At 39.8% G+C, this 22,814-nt stretch overlaps 1 protein-coding gene across 18 annotated transcripts in view; it reads left to right on the top strand.

Moving 5' to 3' along the window:
• Window positions 1–22,814, top strand: part of Slc8a1 (solute carrier family 8 member A1) — a 349,978-nt gene that overhangs the window by 307,571 nt on the left and 19,593 nt on the right. For all 18 annotated transcript variants that reach the window (XM_019204661.2, XM_019204660.2, XM_019204659.2 and 15 more), the window contains one exon: window positions 16,001–16,276. In XM_019204661.2, coding sequence (XP_019060206.1) covers window positions 16,001–16,276 — 276 coding nt within the window. The remainder of the gene's footprint in view (window positions 1–16,000; window positions 16,277–22,814) is intronic.

Below are 22,814 nucleotides of genomic sequence, written 5' to 3'. Positions count from 1 at the left end.
AAAAAAAAAAAAAAAAAAAAAAAAAAAAAACTATGTGCCTGTTTATTATTAGTACTGTTTATAATCATTCTGTGGGTTTTTTTACAATCAAGTATCACTGGGAGTTTACGAGCATTTAATGGTAGGCAACTGCTTAGGAAAGTGAATTTGTAATTTACATTTAATCTTTAATGGAAGAAGGTGGAAACTCCCTCTTTTCAGGTTATGTTTTTCTATAAATCCAAGATTAACATCTGAGGCATGAACTAACTCTCATCTATCCTCACAGAAAGAACAAAACTGCCATAGCAAAACACATTTAAAATGGCCAAGTTGTTTTATGGGCTTTGACATATTACAATTGGCACATTGAAGGAAACGTGAGCTTTATACTGGGGGATTCCTAATGGCTCCAGGTTTCCTTTGGCTTCATACACATAAACACTTGTAGAATGGCCATGTGCCGTGGTTAACATTCATGAGTTTTCTGTGTGATCATCATTGTTCTCGGTGTGCGGGATATGACAGCAAACGAAACAGACAAAGGAGTGGGGCGTGCATCCTAATGGACAAGACAGAAAATGAGACAAATAAGTTAAAGTATCGGGAGCTTTCCTTGGAGAATAACGAGGCTGAGACCAGAGACAGGAAGCATGTGTAGGGGCTGCCATTTTAGGTTGGGAGGCCAGAATGATACCAACAGCACACACTTAAAATAAATAAATAAATAAACACAGTTTGCTTTTCCAGTGGTGAAATGTTTTTCTGTATTCGGTTCACTCACACATTTTTCTAACTCCCCAGGACCATGCCAAACAATTTAGGGCCAAAGTCCTGCATTTTTGAGTCTGGTTATAATAGGTGTCTAGAGAAACAATTATAAAGATGCTCATACTTCCCTGAAAGGTGTATTTGGGTTTGCAAACGCTAGGACACTTGCGCCCCACCTCTGTCTCACTCACAGAGACTGAGCCTGTCCTCTTCCCAGTGCCATGGAGTCATCATTCAATAGTGGGTTTCGCTCCTGCCCAGGCTTTTAAATCACCATTAATGAATGAAAAAATAAACCTGTCAAATATCCTTATTTATTTATACACTATACTGTGATCTATGTTTCTAAATGACTACCTGATGATAAGGGCCTACTGTTCAGGAATTTTTAGGATGCTGGGTAAATGGACCTTACAATTTGGAGACACAAAATATCAGAAAAACAAACACACAGTTTATAGCAACTAAATTACATTAAACTACATAAAAGGCGGGGTTTTTTTAAAGCCCAATGCTTATTATTATGATGATTAAATTCAAGTGTCTAAAGAATGTTAATATTCTTAGGTTGTTAAACAGACAATAAAATTTGTAAAGCAGCATTTATTAGAAATAGGCTTTCATTGGATTTTAAGATTTATTAGCTAAACAGTTGAGAATCACGAAGATTTACCTTATTGAAAATATTAAACTGCTTTTGAAGGGCTCTACTGAGAGTTTTTCTAAGCAATTTTCTGAGGAAAATTGAATCTATATATCTTGCTAAGCAAAAATAATAATTTTGTAAATAAGATTTTGCCTTTCTTTCTCACTAACTATATTCAAACTAGTTTCAAGATAACTCCCAAGTGATCTTACCCCCTGCTTTTCTTGAATTTCATAGCACAATACCTGGACCTCCTAGGACTATAATGTTTCTGGGAACCAAATTTTTATAGTTCAATATTTAAAGAGTTAAAGGACTCATGAGACTTCAGAGATTAGGAAGGGATTACACAGTCATATACCAGAGATTCTCTTTCCGTTGCTTCCCAGGTTGAATAAGAGCGGCAGTGGTGTGTAGCCGTTAAATGGCTGTCAAAGATTTGTGAGGCAAACCCACTACCAACAGCTGCTTTTAAGATATGCCAGCACATACACTTCTTAATAAATCTGGCTCTCACTGCCTATCTTGTGTGAATTTGCCCCCCAGTTCCTTCTTTTGCATACCCCGGGGCAGAACAGGTGGGTTGTCCGTAAGAAATAATGTGCCAGCTGGGATACAAGGTAAAATAGGTGTGTCAGGGCAGAGGACAGATATTACCTGGGAAGAAACCGAGGATGCCAATGCCAGTCCCACAACCACCATATTATTGCCTGGGGCTGAGTGAGTCCCAGCCCTGCAGAAACTCCTGGGGTGACTCTGGCCGGATTCCTCGACTTCAGAAATCTGTTTTGTCATATGTAGAGTTGAGATCAATATGCCTTTCTGCTGGGGTTGCCATAATAAATAAAAACAATGCGTGTTTCACAAGGACCAACCATATGTCTGCATACCTAAGTTGGTTGTTTACAAGACAAATCGTATATATTGAAGTTTCTACAATGATATGCAACCAAATTTGTGTAAATGCCATCAATTCGACTTAATTACTAGGTGCTAGAGCTAAAAACGCACTGATTGACCTATTCATTATTTGGTTTTGCACATGCCATTTTATAGATCAGAATACATACTGAGATTCAGAAAAAAAATGTAACTTGCTGGAGAAGCAAAACTGCTACAGGGTACAGATCATCTCAGGATTCTCCCCAGTGTGAAGCGTGCACTTGCTTACTGTACTCAGGACTTAAGAACGCAGACAAACATGTAGAACTTATACCCAGATACATGTAGACGTGCACGTGTGCAAACACCCATGAACACACGGAGGACCACATGCAAATACAAATATACACTTGCACACACGTCCACAGGAATATCAGGACACGTGTGCACAGACATCTGCGGAGGGCATCTGTTTGTGTGGATATTTGAACTACAGCTTGACATAGAGAAGAATTTCTTCTTAATATTTCTCATTTTCTCTCAGCTTAGTTTAGAGCTCTTTGGGGAAGATGCTAGGCAATTCTCTGCAGAATAAAAGGGAAGTGCTTGTTTTCCTCATTACATACATGGGCTTCTGCTATCTTATAATTTGTGACGTTGTTTAAAGAAAGTCAGTATATTACCCTTTCTTTTACCTGATAATTTGTGAAGCCCAGCAGCAGAGCTTTTTCTGAAATCTCTTTACTTTTGACATAGATTTTGTATATCTTAGATAATAAAAGAGAACCTGTCTGACTCCACCTCTCCCCATCCCACCCCCCAAAAAAAAACCTCCTTATAGCCTGGTGGTGTCTCTTTGTATGTCTTTAATTTTTCTTCATTTTAGTTTTATTGTCATTTTATTGCACAAGACAGCCCTAGGATTCACTCAGTATTGAAATTTTGGAGCTCTTGCAATGGCTGTTGTAACCCTATAGTATATCTTTAATGCTATTGTATGTTATAGCACATGTGATTTGAGCAGTGGCCCACCTACGCAGCTTGCCGAAATTAAATGTTCTGAAAAACAGCAGCATACATTCCCTATCTATTCTCCTAGAGCCAAACCACAGAGGCGATAGTGGAGGGCTGACCTCAGAGAAAACTGTGAGGAGGAGGAGGAGGAGGAGGATGGTGGTGGTCGTGGTGATGCAAAAGTGCCTAACTTTCCTCGTGTTCCATAATTGGAACTCAAAAATGCCAGTGAGATCTTCTGCAGTACAAGGGGAGGCATTCAGCTTGAGGCCAGATGGCACAGGTAGCAGGCTTCCCACGCTCGCTGTATGTCACCGTGAATTCCAGTGACAGAGCTCCAGCTAAATGAAGAAAGGAAAGGCACGGGCTCCTCGGCCCACAAAACCAACATGGTTCAGTCTGGGAGACGCTCTTGGCTTCAGGCCTTTGGCCAAGCATGCTATGTCTTTTAGGGAGTATTTGCAAATAAAAATAATTTTTAATATTAGAAAACTGGCAGTTCGGTGATCCCCTTGGACAGTAATTCAGTTGTCATCCTGAAGATGGATCCACTGCGAAAGTGCCAAATAATGAAAACTGTGACCCCCAAATAAGTTTCAAAGGCTGTCATGCAGTCCAGATAAGCATGGACCTTTCTAGCCTTTCTGAGGCCATTAAACATCATCACAGTGAGGAAGTTCTCACTACTTTATGTGTTAGTCCTGGGTCACCTGAAAATCTCACTTGAGCAGCTAAGAACATCCTGCAAGATCAGGTGTGACATTGCCTCGTGTGATTAGACACCCAGAGAAGGAAAACACACTAGAGATTGGACGTTATCGTTTTTACTATCTCTTGTATGGCTATGGAAATTTTAAATTATCCTTTGTCTTAATCAGAAGCTGATGAAGGTTCATGAAAATTGATTGATTTCATAAGAAAATGTAGGTACATTTTGTTTTTTGATGTGATTTTTAAAAAATGTATTGGTATATATTTGTAGTACATAGTAACAAGAATCAACAAATGAAATCATATCAAATTTAAAAGCTTCTGCACAACAAAAGGTACAACTGCCTTTTAAAGGTGCCGTCAAAGACCTGTGTATGAAATTCTGGCTCATTTTTGCCTTAAATAATATTATCATTTATGAACCATCTGCCATAAGGCCAAGGCTTTGTATACATTTCTAAGATTCTTCACCGCTATAGCCTGAGGTTTATAATTGAGGGTCCTGAAAGTCAGAGGAGTTACATCGTTTGTTGAGGGTCACATAATTAGCCAAGGGGCCCCTGTGAATCTAGAACCAATAAACTTTCAGTTTCTCCCCAGGTGTCTCTCCTACAACTTTAGTTCAGGTCATAAGTGGGTACACATCAGATGAGTTAGTAATCGACAGTGGTGGTAAATGTATGGAACCCGTGTCATTTGTTTTCCTTTTAAGACAAAAGCTGTTAATGTATGAGTTGATTTTTCTAAACTAAAACCTCAGTATTCAGGTTTTATCACAGTGTTGGCACTCTGCAATAAATAAGTGGGTTTTGGGTTGCAGTTTGGGAACTTGTGTCTAAAAGGTCCAATATCACTGCTGTAGGAGAAAAGGGATTTGATAATTTATCTTTTAGACTTATACAACACATGATGAGATTAAGGGCTTGGAAATTAACATGCAGGGCTGGTCAGAGATGTAGAAGGACCAGAAAGAACAGCCAGTCCTCAAAATCGGGCAGGATCAGTCCCTGAGTTTCCTAGGAAGTATACATTTAATCTCATTGTGAAAAATCCAGACTCTCAACTTCCAAAGCATTTTTGTGCCTTTAGAATTGTACTTACATCTGCTCCTAGAAGGTTTATCAGGTCTTCTAAATAAAAGACAAAATCAGCACCCACCTTCTTCTCTAATCTCTTGGTCTTTCCGTGATTAGTTGTCCAGATAGGTTTCTTCAAGCTTGGAGTCACTGGCATGTTTGAACAAATACCACCTAAAACTGAAAAGCAATTGCTTGAAATTCTGACAGGAAGTGTGAACAGCACTGCTTTCAGCCAACATAGCTGGCATTCCTTCTTTCAGTGCACAGCTAAGGTATTCACATTCTTCATGATACAGAGTGCATATAAATCATTTAATTTTGAAAATTATAATTGGAATATTTGGCTTCTCTGGAGACTTGAATTCATATGGTCAAAGAGCCACCAATTTGTGTGGCTTTGGAAAAGCTCCCTAGCCTTCCCTGTGAATTGAGAGGATTTGAATAGATGGCCTTATGAGTTGTCTTTGGGACCCATAAATATGGAAGGACATGAAGATACTAAAAGGTCTAAAGAACACTTCATTTTCAGCAATGAAATGTCAACTTGCATGGCACTGCTATTTTTGTTGTAGAGTTTTAACTTGAAGCAGGAAGGAAAACCCACATTAAAGTAAGTGTTAGGTAAAATTCTGTAATTTCACTGACTTGGCAAAAGCTCATGACACTAATCTGCCTGTTTTCACTGCATCATACCACTATACCTGATCTAGAAAAATAATCGGCATAAATTCATACCTTTTGTCACATATACACATATACAGTGTTTCAGAGTTTGAGACATATGTAATCCTGGATTTAAAAAGCCATGCACATGACACGTGGATGTGTAAATAAAGCACATTCATTTGATACTTTCTTTCAATGTTCTTGGTGTCATTTTATTGTTATTTAGTTCGTGATTATGTTCCTCACTGACAAAAGGAAAAGTACCAAACATGAGTAAGAGAAAAGAAGAGCAAGTTCCAGAGAGAAAACGATGTATAGAGGTATTCTAGGGCCATACTAGTGGCAGACCGAGCAAATCTAAGACACCTGTCAGTTTTAAAATGTCAATGGTGGCAGGATAAAATGTTGAATCAAGTAGCTTCACCTTCCAGATTCAAGCCTTACAGGGTTGGGAGCATACACAAGAAGGGGGGAAGAAAAGCAATTATTTTCTGGCCCTTGTATGTTTTAGCTGATATTTCTGAAAAGAATATTGGCTTGTTGGGCTGCTTTTCACTTAAATTGCTTATTACAAAAAGCTTGAGGAAAACACTGTATTGAAGGACTCTGGAATGAGTCAGTGCTCTTACTCGTAAGCTGCAGCTTTTGCCTGAAGAGGCTGCAGTTCAGCTCGGCAAACAATACACCATCACGGAACCCAGAAGCTCTTTTGTTGGCATAGCTACTGCTGTGTGAATATACTTTTAGATGCTGCTTACCAGCCAGTGTTCCAGACGTGGGGGACTTATCCCCAGGCAGGAGCCTTTGGCCAGTGTTTTCAGTGCAGAAAACATTTCAACATAATCCAAAGTGGAAAGAGGAATCAATGCACTCCTCCAACCCCCTCCCACACATACATACCATAGGCCAAGAGGAGCCACATAAAAGTAACTTGCAACATTAATTCTTGCTGTTCACAACCTGCTTCCTCGATAAAGACCTTGTCATTCCAACTCCTGCCATGCAAAACCACTTTCCTGAATCAACTCTGACGCAGGCTCCACGTCTCCCCTAGCACTGCCCCTGCCTTGCTTTTGTCTGGTCATTTCTGGCCCAGTGTTGTATCTTATTTCTTTCTAGAGCATTGCAGATTAACAGCAGTGCTCCCACTTTTCTTTTGTGATTGTAGAACTGGTGCCTTGGCCCCAAGACATTCTGTGTCTGCCTCGGGATGTTACCTAATGACCTGCAGGCTTCTTAGTGCTGTGATTCCTTAGGAATACACAATTCAAACACTGAAGCTTTCCGTGGCAGACACACCTTATCAGCATTTAATGAGAGAAAGGTATCACCATAGGGGGATAGTTGTTTCACGTTCACACAGCCTCAAAGCAGCCCTGTACAGTAGATATTCCTGATCTTGCTCATGAGACAAGGAAACAAATTCAGATAAACACCTTTACAGGAGTTCTAGTTCCAACTTCAGTCCTCTTTCCATCTTGCCACACCTGTGCCTCCTGGGGTTTGATGTTCACAAGCACAGACAGACTTCTGCTCTTTCACTAGTACACAGCTGCTCCTCAGTGGAGAATGCTTTCCTGTTGTGTCTGGCTGCTTCTCACTAGAGGCTTAGATCACAGGGCACCTCCACAAGGGCTTTTCACCCACCCAGTCACTCTTTATTATATTGCCTGACCTCATCACCTTCCTGGTCCATATCAGTATCTCCATCAGCCTGTGTATTCATTTGTTTCACTTGCTGGAATGGAAGTTCTATGAGATCCAGAAACCTATCCACATTTTCAATGCCAAGAACTGTGCCCCCGACACACACACACACAATATTAATAATAGTTACTGAGGGAATGAGTTGATTCTAACAGATTCACTCTTTCAACCAATCCATACCAGGTTAGAGGTTCACCCTGAGCTCGTAGTAGCAAACAGTGACTTGAAATATTTTTAGAGTGCAGACCTATAAACAATAGAATTTGCACCATGCCTTGACCAAATAAGGAAGCGAGCCATGGAGCTATTGATGGGGGGAAGGACAGAGACATTTTTCAGACGGCTTATATAGAAGTAAAGCCTCAAAACGGTGTGATGCTGGGTTATTATTTATGGAAGACTAAAAAGCCATAGCTGATGTAACACTGTCACTGCACACCTCAGTCAAGCTGCCCTCTACAGAAGTGTTCATGAGCACCCAGGGAAAGAAGGTGCTCTGTCTCAGGTTATGACATATAACTTTTCTGTATAATCTCATTTATCTTTTCAGTAGTTTTTTGGAACAAGAAACTAAGGCCCAAAGAGAATCTGTGAGGTGCACAAAAGCCAGTAAATTATACAAGCCTCTTTTATAATCCTTTGAAGCCCTGTTTCCTGAGATCTCATTGAAAATCCTAGCGGAGAGAAGGAAGTAGGAGCAGACAGATAGGGAGGGCCCTGAGCAATTGCAATCACTTTGTATTGTGCAAACCAAGACCATGATTAGAATCTTAGATACACATCTTATGTCACCACTTTGCCAACAAATTAACTCACTGAAATCCATGAGCAGAACAAAGTCCCTTCAGGTGATCCTGAGAGCAGGAAAACAGTCACAGGGGAAAGTTGCCACCACCCCAGAAAGACTGAAGTCCTTTCTGCTTGCTCCCTAGAAAGAAAGATGTTTGACACCAAAATAAGAAGAATCCCACTCCCCAACAGGGCTGATACAAACTGTTAATAGAAGATTTGCCATAAGATTTAAGGAAAATTAGACTTGGAGGAATAACAAGCAATTCAATATTTTATAAATTAGAGCCTATACAGAGGGTTGATTTTAAAAGCATAGTTATTTCTCAGTTATACTTTTCATAAAATAGTGCCAAATGAGCTTGGATTATATCTGAATGACTTTTTTGCTACACAGACTGTAGAAGTTTTTCTATATGGAAACAATGGACCAAGTCAAGGTAGTGAGCTTAGGAAAGAGTTCTGAATCTCCTAACCAAGCCTCTTAAGTCCTCTGAGCATTGGCTTCTTGTCTACCATGGAGGAAATAATACCACCATCACCAGGGTCCGGGAGGGGAAGCTTAAGTGGGATGCACACTTTTGCCCATGTGCATGAATCTCTCAGTAAGGGGATTTGAAGTCACAGCTTAATCACAGCCGCAGCTTAAGAGACCCTGGGAAGTCTTTATGCTCCTCTGCATTTGGTGCTTATCTACTCTGTAGATGAATTCCAACATTTTCCCAGGATATAACATTGATGTGTTTGTTGAAAATTACAGGGTTATGGCTGCCCAAACAGCTCCTCCAAGGCTCAGCATCTCCCACTGCAGGAGGCTAATTTAGACCCAGCTGCTGGTATTTACAAAGTGTTATTATAGCCCTCGGGCTAGTCTCAGAACCTAGTGTGCCCACAACTACCGACAGTAACTAAACCATCCAAGCCAGCAGGAGGCATCTATATTTGCTGCCTATCAGTTTTCCTTGTCAAAGGTTTATTTTTTGGGTGCTCCCGTCTGCAGGAAATATGTTTCTCTAATGCAGAAGCCTGGATTTCTGTCAGCCCTACAATTAATAAAGGATCAGAGAACACCAAATGTCAAGAATCTTACCCTGACATAAAGCTGTTTTGAAAAAGCCAAGCTCGAGGTGAAAACACACATGAGTAATTATGTCAAGCTATAATCATTTAGGAATACTTCACGCAGAAGAATTCTTTGAAAAGAGAGATGAAAGCAGTCAATTTCAGCTTTGAACACATTCATTTTGCTAATAATCAGACTTGCATTAAATTGGGACTCCTCAGAATCCTTTTTTCATTTTGACAGTGGCTACATTTGCTGAGAAATATTTCTGCCACATTAAATATTCCTAGAGCGGTGTTACCAACGTAACAAGGCCCTTAATGGCCTCAGCCGGTGAGCATTTTGCTCTCCATGGAAACTTTCATCTAGAGATTCATTTTTCTCACACAGTGTTGAGTTACATGCTGACAGTGAGATGCCTTCTTAGGCCCATTTCCAGCACTGTCCTATATCATCCACCTCTAATCCCCAGAAAGCCTCCACTTGTTCTCTGAAGCAGAATTTTCCACGTCTGACCAGTATTCCGAGCAACAAGTCTATGGCTTAAACTCAAATTTCATGACAGTGACATTGATAGCCGGTGCATTCATAACAAAAGTAAAATGAAAACTGGTGATTAGTGGGGTTTCTGGAAATAAACTGCATTGCATTGCACATGCAAGGGCTAGGAACAATAGATTCCAGATGTGGGGTCCTCACGCTAATGCTAATCCTCATTAGCTGGTGAAAACAGAACTCTCAGTATAGCAAAATGCTTCTGCTCAAGGGTTGGGGCACTAGGAGCCAAGGGAAAGGCTCACACCCTCCAGAGGCAACCGACCACACCAAAGACCTTTTTCTCCTCGATTCAGTTACGTTTTGAAGAGGATCAGGGAGCGAGTTCTCAGAAAAAAACTGGTATGACATCAAAATACAGAGGATTTTTGTAATGAAGTTTTACATGGACTAAAATGAGATACTTCTCTTAAAGAGCCTTACACATTCTCTGGTTTCTTTTTGGGTGGTATAAATCTTTCACCTTTTAAAAGAGCCTCATAAAGATAGATGAGATAGATTGTACATTCGTGTCCACCAAAATTCATCATAGTATTTCATGAAGTGAAAGCCATAGCCTAGCATCCCTTTGAAAGAGTGAGTCATTCTTTATTTAAGTTATAAGTAAGCTCAGTGTATAACAATAATGCCTGACATAGTTTTGGGCACCTCAGTGTATACATTACTGAAAGTGAACATGTCCAGGATGAGCAGGTAAAAGACCTTCCCTATTGGAGGTGAGTTAAGTGCCTCTTAAAGCTATGTTTAACTCCAAGTGTCACTTTTTAAAAACAAGAATATAGGGCCAGTGATGTAGCTCAGTGATTCTGCTGCCTGTCTCACAAGCACAAGGACCCAAGTTCGATCCCCGGTACCGAAAAACAAGACTACAGCTCACCTAGAGGACAAGGAACTTGAGTGCAGGCAGAAGATGATTTGAAAGTAGCCAGTTTCACATTCCTGTAGGCGTGCCATACAGGACAAGGTTGCATTTATTATGCATGGCCTAGCCCCTAAAGGACAAAATCTACAAAAGAGTGGGTAACAGTAGCTTGAGCTGATAGCCAGGGCTTCTAAAACATAGTGTCATAGTCACTTTCTCATTACTGACCACAAATATTTGACATGTGTAAGGGAGGAGAGGTTTATTTTGCCTCGCTGTTTCAGTCCATGGTTGGTTGTCTCCAAGGCAAAAACATCTTTGTGAAAGGGAATGACACATGAAAGCTGTTTGACCCACGGCATCCAGGAAATATAATAAAGGCAACTCTGTTTAACTCAAACCTTATATATTAAACACACACACACACACACACACACACACACAGAGGTACACAAGTACAGGAAAGTAGTGGAACAGCAATTCATCAATTGAATCACAATTCTCAGTTTTTTCTCTTAAAATAAGAAGAGATGAATGAGCTAATTGCTCGTTTCCTTTATCTTTTGCATGTTGTCCATCTGAACCTTTGAAAACAAAGAGAAATGAAAATAATAGGAGTGTACTAATCAGTCTTTTGTTGCTGAGACACAATACATAACACTCATAATTTAAAGAGAGGCTGGTGGTTTATTTGGCTTGTGGTTTCAAGGAATTCCATCCCTGGGCAGCTGCTCTAAAGTGAGAACATCATGGTGGAGGGCTTGGCAAAGGAAAGCTATTATGTCCTGGTGTCTGAAAAGCAAAGTAGGGGAGCAAGAGCAAGAGAGGAAGGGGCCAAGGACCATACATCATACCCAAAGTCGCGCCTCTGTGACCCACCCCAGACACATCCAGAGGTGTCATTTGTTAATCCCTTAGGCGGCTCCCAAGCAGGTCAGGCGGACACAATGTGGCTTAACCACAAAGAGGGCATAACTTGATTTGTTATTGCTGCATATTAAGTTGTAAAGAAGGGGAATAATGATAAAGGAGAAATCCTATTGAATATCTAGAAGGCATATGTTTCCCAAGCTGCTTTACATTTCAGATGTGTGAGGATTTAAGCAAGTTTCTCAAAAATCTAGAGTAGACAGCTGGATGTAAGTCGGGATGTTTTATTTGAACTTTATGATTGAGCTTTGATGACCAGAAATGGAAATAAGGACTTGTCATTCTCCAATGTCAATATTCTAAAATTGTTACAACCATGATGCCCTCTTTTACTTTGATTTTTCTGTTGCCTTGTTTATTTAGTCCCCAAGGGCTTGAGAAAGAGCCTATAGCTGACTCTGCCAAAGGTAGTAATAAACATGTTTCCAAATATTAGAATACAATCATTACTGACAGTGCAGCAGTATTTTCATTTTCCTAAGAAAAGCCAGTGTACAGCATGAGCCATTAGAAGAAGTAAATGACCAGGTGAGAGATACTGAATTCTTCAGCTTGCTTCATACAGAGAAGATTCCCTTGGCCTGTTAGATCAAATCCCCACTCAGCCACTACCAGCTGAGTGATTATTCAAACAGCCACTGAAATTCTCCAGACTTCAGGTTCTTTGTGTGGACAGGGAGATTAAGAATGCTTTCCTTATAGGGCTATTTTAAGTATCAGGAAGATCAGATATTTAAAGAAGTCCCCTCAGTGCCTGTCACTTAGTGGCTACCCCATCATGTCCCCTCCCTCTGTTCCTTCCCTATTTTTCTTTTCTTAAAATTCAGCAGCTAAGGGAAACTGTTGTGATAATAGTTCACGCAAGCAGACTATAGATCCAGTGAAAGCAGGGTACTTGAGTCATATTGATTTACTGCCTTCCTTCCAAAAAGTAACAGTGATGGATTATGACACATCTATGTGTAAATGAAATTATGGTTTTACAAAGGACTTGAACGTTTTCTCTCCTGATCCTTGAAACAGATCTGTAATGTGCAAGTTAGGAAACTCATTTGATGAATGTGGAATTGAGGCTCAGGAAGTTTAAAGGTCTTGCCCCCAAAACAAGCTATAAGAACTAGAAATTGATTTTTAAGACTTCTGACCCAACTGTTCACTACACCCTGACAGCTTCCTTTTCTGGTCCTCCAATCTCTTCCTGAGATCAAACCCTGAGCATCTAGGAAGGAATGTTAACAAACACTTGTTTATGTGGTATGGAATCTGCAGGTGCCAACAGGCATGTTATCTGGGGGTTTCCTTTCACGATTCACTGTGCCTATGATGCCCTTTTCCAATGCTCCAGAGCAGGGACTATGATCTCAATAGATGACTTGAACCCCTGTCCAACACCTGCACTTTTAATGAGTTGGCTTTTTTTTTTTTTTTTTTTTTTTAGTTAGTGTATTTAGGAAGCTCAACATGTACCAAGGGAGCCATCTGAAAGAGGACTGGGGGTTATTCCAATACAACTTCTTTATCTTTTTAGTAGCATCCATAAATCTGGAAAGAAGGCTTCTGAGATAAGAGGGATTTACGTGGGATCCTTTCAAAGCAACGTGCTGTTTCTTTGCTAACACAGAGGAGAGACTTGAAAACATTCAGTAGCTTCTCATAACCCTGAGCTGCTAAGCATACAGAACTGGCAAGTTGCTGTCACTTTTGTTGTCACAGCAAATATATTCCCAATATTTGGGAAATTTTACTTGTTTTTGTTTGTTTTACTTTTTGTTTTATATTTCAGATGTTTCACTGCTCTTTGCAAAAAGTGGTCTTTAAAATAGAGTCAGGTAGTGAAGGAAGATTATAATATTTATCCTTCCCCCAAGACAGAGTAATTGTGCGTTATGCAAGGCAGTGAGTGGTCATTTTTAATATTTCAATGACATCTCAGTCAAAGATTAAAAGTTCAGTGGAGATCCCAAGGAAAAGGATGGCAAGCCCCCTTATACTTTCAAATGCTGTAAAACACATAGATCTCCCATTAAAACATTTGCAATTACTTGCAATACTAGAAAACCTGCTGGGGATTTAGCTCAGTTTTTCCAGCGGCTGTTTTGTAAGCGCAAGGACCCAAATTCGACCCCCAGTACCAAAAAAAAAAAAAAAAAAAAAAAAAACTAGAAAACCTGCAGAAGGAGACCCGCTCTAAAACACACACACACACTAAACCTTTGCTTTAACACATCATGAAGTTAATTTCAAAGGGTAAGATTAAATTTTGTTTTTAAAAACTTAGAATGTAACTTAGGACCCAGGACATTGACTAAGCAATTAAACTGATGGGGAAACACAGTAGCAGTTATTAGTGGAGGAAAATAATGGCAACTACCATGATAATCATTACCTTGAAGTATCCTCAGAACTTCACAGAGATGATCTGATCACTCCCTTACACCTCCTTCATGGGGCAGGTGTTATTATTACCATCTTGAAAACAAATGTAGCGTCTACTCTCAATTTCTAGATGTCATTTCTTCTGAGAAGCCTCATTATTTGTTTTCTCATTCATCTTCAGAATATGACTGTCACCCCAAATTAAGTAATTTTGCAGTCAGAGGCAGAATAGTCTTTTTCTATGAATGATTGATTATAATTCAGTGTTTGTGAAACATTTTTATCAGATGCCCAGAGAAATTATAAAATGTTCACAAATACAAATTTAAAAGGATCAGTCAAAAAATAAATATAATTAGAAACTAGTGCTTCTTTTCAGCTTTCCTGGGTGTGTGCACCCTCTTTTGGAGTGGAGAAAAGGGAGAAGCAACAAAGAAAAAATCAACATGGTTCTTTTTCTGCCCCTCTTCAAATAAGTCCCCAAAACTGCAGCTCTCATAGAAGTTATACCTGTAGCTAAAGTATAGGGTTAAAAAAAAATGGGAAGAAAAGATACAGAAGGAAAAACAAAAGGAAATCTATAAGGAAACAAGAGACAAGGAGGTAATAGAAACACTGAATAGATACTGTACTTCTGTGCTTTTAATTTTTAATTCTGTCTTCACTCGGTGCTCAGTGATTGTACATATTCATAGGGTACAGAGCAATGTTTTGACACGTATGTCTGAATTTAAATGTCATGACATAGGAGGCATCCTAAGGGTTGCGATGTTAATTTGTCAGGGCTTCCACAGTAAAAGGCCACACCCTGGGTGGCTTAAATAAGATAAACTTATTTCCTCACAGTTCTGTAGATCCAAGATCAAGGTGTTGGATGATTTGGTTTCCCCTGATGCCTCTCTCCTTGGCTTGCAAATGTCTGTGCTTTTGCTGCATTCTCACCTGGTCATTCATCCATGCACACACATTCCTGGTGCCTGTGTGTCCCAATTTCCCCTTCTGATAAAGACACCAATAATCATATTGGATTAGGACTCATTCCAAAGGCCTCATTTTAGTTTAATTGCCTCTGTCCTCCACCTGAGATCACTGTGAGAGGAAAGTGCCATTTAGATAAAGCAGCAGTTCTCAAACACGAGCATGCATCAGAATCATGTAGAGGGGCTATTCAAGCCCAGGTATCTTGTGACATATGCTCCCCCAAGTTTCTGATTCAGTGAAGCTGAGAATTAACATTTCTAGCAGGTTCCTGCTACTGGCACAGGAAGGACACTTTAAGAACCACTAATCCAGACCTTCACCTACCAGGGTCTATGGAAGCTCTGAGGAAGCCTTCCTAGCTCTGGTTGGGATGGTGGGAGGTCGGAGATGTTTTCAGGACAGTGAATTCCAGAATGCAACTGAGGAGCAATAAGGATAGAGGTATTAAAAGATAATAAGCTCATTGAACTCTAAACGACAAGAATGGGAAAATGAGCACATTGTTTGGAAAAATGCAAATTATTTAGCTAGGACAAAGTTTGAGTTTGAAATAGTTATGGGGATGAAGTTGGAGTAATAAACAAGCTCCATAAATGTGATTAAAGGCATTGTTTATGTAACCATTGTTTTCCAAAGTTGGACCTCAAGCTGGAAAAAAGAATTATGGCAGAACTCTGACCACAGTTAGTTGTCTTCTAAGGAGGCTTCTTTCTTAGCTTTCTAATTTTGGGGAAGAAATCCTCTCTACTCTGAAGTGCCAGATCTCATTGGCGGTGATACGATGACAAAGATTATTGCTCTCCTGTCAGCAGACCTGCGTCTGCTTTGGCATTTGAGCGCCTTAATTAACGGTTCACTATGATTATCTCTTGGAAAACCCTGAGCTTCGCCCGCACCTGATGGCCTCTTAGCTCTCTGAAGGATATTGGAGGGAGGAAGACTGTAGCAGCATGGCTGTAATGAGATGTGTTTCATTCCTGTCTCTCCAGGGGAAGATGACGACGATGATGAATGTGGGGAGGAGAAGTTGCCCTCCTGTTTTGACTACGTGATGCACTTTCTGACTGTCTTCTGGAAGGTCCTGTTTGCCTTCGTCCCCCCTACAGAATACTGGAATGGCTGGGCGTGTTTCATCGTCTCCATTCTCATGATTGGCCTACTGACAGCTTTCATTGGAGACCTGGCTTCCCACTTTGGCTGCACCATTGGCCTAAAAGACTCCGTGACTGCTGTTGTGTTCGTCGCACTGGGAACTTCAGTGCCAGGTACAGGATGCATTCGTGTAGAAATCCTCCAGAAGGGAGGTTCATTTCCTCTTGACCCTTTCTTTCCTTCAACATTAAATGCTGCTGTAATAAACCAGGCTTGTGAAGGCCGAGAGCCTAGAGCAGTAGTGGCGATCTGTGGAATGCATGCCGCAGCAGGATGCTTTTCTACCACTGAAAGCTCTAAAGGGTTTGCGACCACTGGCTTAGAGGTATAAATAACAATGCTGAACGGCACACAGTTATAAAACTGGTCAGCCTCGTTATGTTGACAGGAACACATTCTCACAGTCTCCGTGGCCTACCTACATGGACCTGCATGGAAAGAGCAAAACAGTCTGAGGGACAGATTTCCCAATGAGTTTTCCTTAGGGTAGCACGTTCAAAACATAAAACAAAACACAGAATCATTTCAAGAAGGAAATGTGTCTTTTATACATTTAGTGAGGTTTGGCTAATATCCACAAAACCCTACATTCATTCAGGTAACTGATAAAAATATACTCACCGGATACCTGATAAAATATCATCTTTATCCACATATTAAGGAGAGCAACTAGGAAGTAGACATTGATCGGAGCAGGAAAAAATAGGGACAAAAGTGAGCAGATCAAGTGTACATTTCGTAGACACCTCTTTGTGTACTCCTTATAATCTTAATGTTTCTTCTACCCCACAACTGGAGTTCATTATGTTTACTAAAAATCCTGAGTGAAACATCACCCCAAAATATTAATAGCAGTGATTTTCTATTTTTGGTTGGCATCAGAATTCTTGATAAATACAAATTGTTTTTCTCGCTTCTTGAAAAAAAACAAATGTTTGAGTCTCATCACCAACCCACGGGAGAAAGCCATCAGTGGTTCTGGTAAAATCACAGCTTATTATAGCTGAAATTCTATACCTGCTCCCAGTACCAGCTGGCATCCTGACAGACACACAGCCTTAAATTTGGGCAACAAGACTCACATTCTCCATCAAGCCCTCTCTAAGCCAAGTTCTTAGGGGGAAAAAAGGCAGGACTGGAAGCAAATATAGCGCTGATGATGGTGCCCACCACTGTCCACTTCCCACGTTTACCAGTCTCGATCTAGAGCAACGATGTGGGATCTTCTAGAGCTCTCAGTGGTAACAAATGGCCCACTGTGGCACAGGTAAGGTAGGTTTGCCAACACTGCTCTAGGTGCTATGATTTCTGCTGAAACTTGTTGTGGTTATCAATTCTGGATTTAGGGTTGAATCTGAAAGCAAAGTTTATATCAGCTCAGCTCAGACGTCACTCAGTGATGCTGATACACTCTGAGAAATGTAGCGTGAGGTGATTTCATCAGTGTGCACAAGAGTGAGCGTGTGTCCACGAAGCACGATGTCTCTAAGCTACCTAATTCTAGGGAGCCACCATCACATATGTGGCCTGTCATTGCCCTAAATGTTGCTATAGGCTGCAGGCATATGTTTCTTTTCACTGTTGTTCATGAGTTGTTCTTCATGCAGATATTTATTATCTCAGTGACTGTGAACACAGTTAACCTCTCTGAGCTTCAGTCTTTATTTTTCAAAGAGGGATAACCATATTTAACATTCAGAATTGCGGTAAGGTTGGACAAAATATTGGAATGTAAAGTTTATCCATCTAGTGAAGCATCTGGGACATAGAAAGGTTTGAATAAAATAGCAGCTCGTATGGTTGGTGATTATTTTGAATAATGTAAGGTGATCTGACAAAAGTAAATTAATTACAGTAGTTACCTCAAGTAACCCTGAAGCATCCAGTTTTATGCTGATCAAGTATCCACTTACTTGACACCAAGGGAGTCCTAATTAACATGGTTTGGGTGTCCAACTCAGTTAAGAGATGGTGTAGGGAACTTAGAGAGTTCTCTTACCACTGCCTAGTGAGCAGGATTCCTCCATCTTCCAGATGACTGTTGCTTCCTAGAGGACAGAAGACTCTCTCTAGGCTGTCTGTGTTCCCACAGTTCCACATTTGATCACTACTTTGATTTTCCCCAGAAGTTACAGAAATTAACCAAACAGGAGAAATGTTTGACATATTTCTGTCTTATGTTGTTTTTCTTAGCAACTAAAGACCATCATTGTCCATTACTTCTATGTGAAGTTATTGCAAGAAAATATGGGGATCTACTTCCCTTTGTAAGAAGGCAGCAGTTCATTGTGCCAAATACATCTCTTACTTTCACAAGGATAAAAACAATGCTCTCTAAATTTTCAGTAAATCTTTGTTTTTTAACACATTTTTAATTAATAGTGCCGCATCTCCAATATACCCAAACCGACTCCTTTTTTAATGCATCAATTTTCCAAATGCCTCTGTATATCTCTTGTGTTAACGAAAGATATTATTGTGTTTCTTTGGAGTCAAAACCATCTCAAAATCCAGGTAGAAACATCAAGAGGTAAGAAAGCCTGTTTGGGGAGGAAAAAACAGAAGCATTAGTTGTAGAAATGGCATACCTACACTACTACAAATGCTTCCCGTTAGGACACAGATTTCTTTGCTCTTTTATGGGGAAAGCTCCTGTAATTTGCGGAGATAATAATTGCGCTGCATTCTCCCAAATCAATATATTCACAAGTGATCTCAGATAATCACATCTGTATGGTCATTACCCCAAAAGTGAAGAAGATTCTAGATGAATATAATACTTCTGATTTTATTTATTTTATTATTCAACACTGCTGGTTCAGAGCCCTGAATTATTCTATGCCTTGACTCGTAAATATTAAAATAAAATGATATTTCTGAATGACAAAGCTGAGTTGATATAAGGAGAAGAATTTAAAACACTAATTTTGTTTACTTGCAGCTTGTCATTATTGAGCATTGGCCCTAGAGCACAGCTTTTTCTCTAGGCTGATGTCTTAGAACTGTTCGTAGAGTAAAGATCATCTGCCTAGTGTCTGATGAACTGTGAGGTTTCTGGGTGAAACTCTTAGATTCTTACACTATGTTGGACAGATAGGCCTTGAAAACTTTTCTCCCGCTCATGTTCTCTGCTCAACACAAGATTATCTGGTTAAAAGTATCTTGTTATATTCTTCAAAATCTTTGGGGAAAATCTGATGGTTTGCAGGCAGGACAGATCTCTCTAGCCTGCCAGATGGCCATTATACTCTCCAGACAGGGAGGCACTCACTGATGTAAGCCAGAGCTTGATCTCCAGTCCCCTTCTTAACCTGAAATCACCCTCTGCACTTAATCTCCATGTCAGAAATGCCATCTATATGTCATCTGCATGACATGAAATGTCATCTATATGATTGCCAAGTGCATATTTTCGCTCTCTGCTTTCTCCCTGAGCTAGATTCATAGACCAACGGCCTTCCCGTATCCGTGATGAATATGTAATTTGCAGCTCTATATTGCCACGTCCAAAACAGAACTGTTAATTCCTACTGCCCAATGATCTTATCCTTCAACCAAATCTGTTCTTTCCTGATCCTGCCTTTCTCAGGAAAATGAAGTCGTCATCTACCCAGGGGTCTTTGGTCCATTTTTTCTTCTCCCCACAGTCAATTCATCTTTAAGTCTTGCAAACCTTCCACTAAACCATAGTTGATGAGGCCGGTTAAACTCTCTCCCTTTACCACCATGGTAGTTACACAGCTGTTCTCTCTTACCCAGACCCAGCAGTGATCTCTGGTCTGTCTCCTTGCTTCTGGTGGAGATCATTTCAAGATGTAAATCAGACCATCTTATTGCTTTCAGTCTTCCAGGGGCCTCTAGGATAAATTCCAGAAACATTACTCACTACAACCTATGTGATTTGGCCCCTCTCTGACATTCCATTCTGGCCTCTTCCTTGCCTGTTGTTCTTTGTGCTCACCAGTGACTTTCTGCCCTTCCCTCTGTTTCATTCTTTTGCCAGAGTTGCACTAGCTGTCTAAAGTGTTATCCCCCTTCCTTTTTACAATACTAGCTCCTTGTCTTCAACTGTATGTCTTCTTAAATGATACCTTCCAAGAGGCCTTTCCTAATCACTAAATGTGAAGTGTCAGCCAGTTCGTCCATATTACCTTAATTTATTTTTCGTAGAGTACTATTATTTGCTGGATTTTCTGGTTTGTTTGTTTGTTTGTTTGTTTGCTTTGTACAGGGGATCAAACTCAGGACTTTGCAATGCAAGTACAGTGCTGCTGAGCCAAATCACTGGCCTGGTTTATTTAGTTTTGATTGTTGTTATTCTCTTACTCTTCCACCTGAAATGCAAGCTTCATCTGAGCAGACATGATTTCTCTCTCTCTGTCACTCTCATGCTCTCCATCTCTGGATCTCTCTCATTCTCTCTGTGTAATGTGTCCCTACCTCCTAGAATCTTGCCTAACTAATGCACAAGTTCTATAGGAGTGCTTGAGTGTGTGTGTGTGTGTGTGTGTGTGTGTGTGTGTGTGTTGTGTTCATAAGATAATATAAAAACCAATCATCTGTAGATTAGTATAGGTTTATTCACTAAGATTGCTTTCTTCCTAAATGCCTTCTGAGACAGCTAAGCATTAAAGTCCTAATTACTAAGGGTGGTACATATAGTGTAGTTTATTCTTGAGGAATAGAACATATCTGAGATGTCTATCACTTTAAATGGCAAACAAAAACTTAAGGCCACTGAGAAACTCAAAATAGAAACAATTTTCCCTGTTTCATAATTTTGGGTATGGCGAGTATTGTCATGAGCAATCAGATTTTTTGCCTCTCTGTCATGCTTTTCTCCTCTATGATCACTGCTTCTAAGCCCTAGAACTCAAGCCACTACTTTTAAAACTCTACACCTGGATTTTGCTGTAGCACACAAGTCCATAATTATGTTGTATGTCATGTTGTTTCTATGGGAAAACAGGAAAAAAAGTCAAAGGGGAAAAGTCTAAGAAGGAACATTGGAAATCCAGCCTTCTAGAAATGAGGAAACACCTGTAAATGCCCATTATTTTAGCTTACAATTACTTAGGTTTAACTTAGGTATATTGGGCCAAGACATTCCAGTTCAAAATATGAATTTTTCCTCATTTCCTGATCCTTTTCAATGCAAATGGAAATAAGCATTCTTCTTTAATAAGTATGAAGAACATTATTCCATGTTGAGGAAGTGGGAATATTTTTGTCTCCTGAAATCTTGCTTCAGTTTTTCGGCATATGTCTTTATGGGATTTGTACCTGAAACTTGACTATTTCCCCTGGAGCTTCCTCTCAGTGACTTATTATTATGGGGTGAAAAAAATTTTAGAAATTGAGTATTCTAAGGAATCCCTTAGCCCCTGGCATTGGAAGAATTTCTGTTTCTTTCCAGTATTTCTTTACCCTTTTAAATCTGTTAAGTAGGAATTATTTTCCCCTCGAGATTTTAAGGCATGAAGGGAAAGGAAGCAGGCAATTCAAAAGGGTTTGTTTTATTTTGTTCCATTCTGTATATAAAAGCGTTTTAAAAACAAAACCTTATTTCAAGGGCAGTTTGTGCTATTTTTACATTGCATAATTTCCAGACTTCTACAGAGCATAGGGAAAATCTGATGTATGGTAGTCATGCCTGCCGTTCACCATTTTGTCCTAGTGCAAAGCCTATATGACCAAGGAATATGGTGACAAGAGCTTAGAAATCGAACTCAGGGACCTAGAATTCTAACCATCACTTGCTCATTGCCTCTAATTAATTTCTTGACTCCCTGAGCCTCAGTTTTCTTCTGTATAATAGATATTATGCTACATGGCAAGTCAACCAGAATTGATAAGAGGATGAAGTAATATTGCCAATCTTAGAGCACTTTGCCAACTAAAAACTATAATTATCAACTCTAAAAGAGAGAGATCAACTCTAAAAATGTCAAAAGGAATGGAAACCATCAGAAAATAAGGATAAATGGGAAGGTTTTATGAGCAGAGGAAGAAATTTTTTAAAAATTTACCATAAAACTCCAATGTGTGGTTGGCAAAGGCACTGTATTTACATTATCTGTTATCTTATTTAGGTAGTATCATTAAGTGATATGAAATGATTAAGTTTCCTCCCAACCTTTATTTGCCTTTATTGTGGGGGTCCTTTAGATCCTTCGCCTAAGAATGATGTGTTTGTTCAATATTGTACTAGAAAATATTGCTATTTTTGTAACAAAAAATATATGAGCCGTTAGTGGCTTACATTTTTCAGTCTTTAATTTCCTGGCTTCTGTTAACTCTCAAAACTAGGATGCCACACTGTATAAAACACCTAAGTAGCAAGTACTTTCCAATTTACTGTGTCCTGTCTGATTTCTCAGTGGACCCTAAATAATGCTTATGGTGTGTATTACAGTTTCAAAGAGGCACTAGCCTCTGAACAACACTCCTGAGATGGGGTGGGGGGGCGCCACATGTATGGATACATATAGGGTGTCCCTGTCTGAAGGCCGTTCTAGATTTTATTTTCATGTGTGCCCCAGAATCCTCATGCTGCATGAGGAAGTTAACCCACAGGGAGTAAATGGCTTGCCCACATTTAGTCCAGTTTATATAGATAGTAACTTGTGAATCTATATTGTCTCTCATTCT

Source organism: Fukomys damarensis, unplaced genomic scaffold (assembly GCF_012274545.1).
Source record: "Fukomys damarensis isolate Sample0158 unplaced genomic scaffold, DMR_v1.0_HiC HiC_scaffold_2, whole genome shotgun sequence".
In the NCBI taxonomy this organism is placed as follows: domain Eukaryota; kingdom Metazoa; phylum Chordata; class Mammalia; order Rodentia; family Bathyergidae; genus Fukomys; species Fukomys damarensis.
The sequence above is the reverse complement of the archived record's forward strand: the minus strand, read 5'-3'. Positions and strand labels throughout refer to the sequence as shown.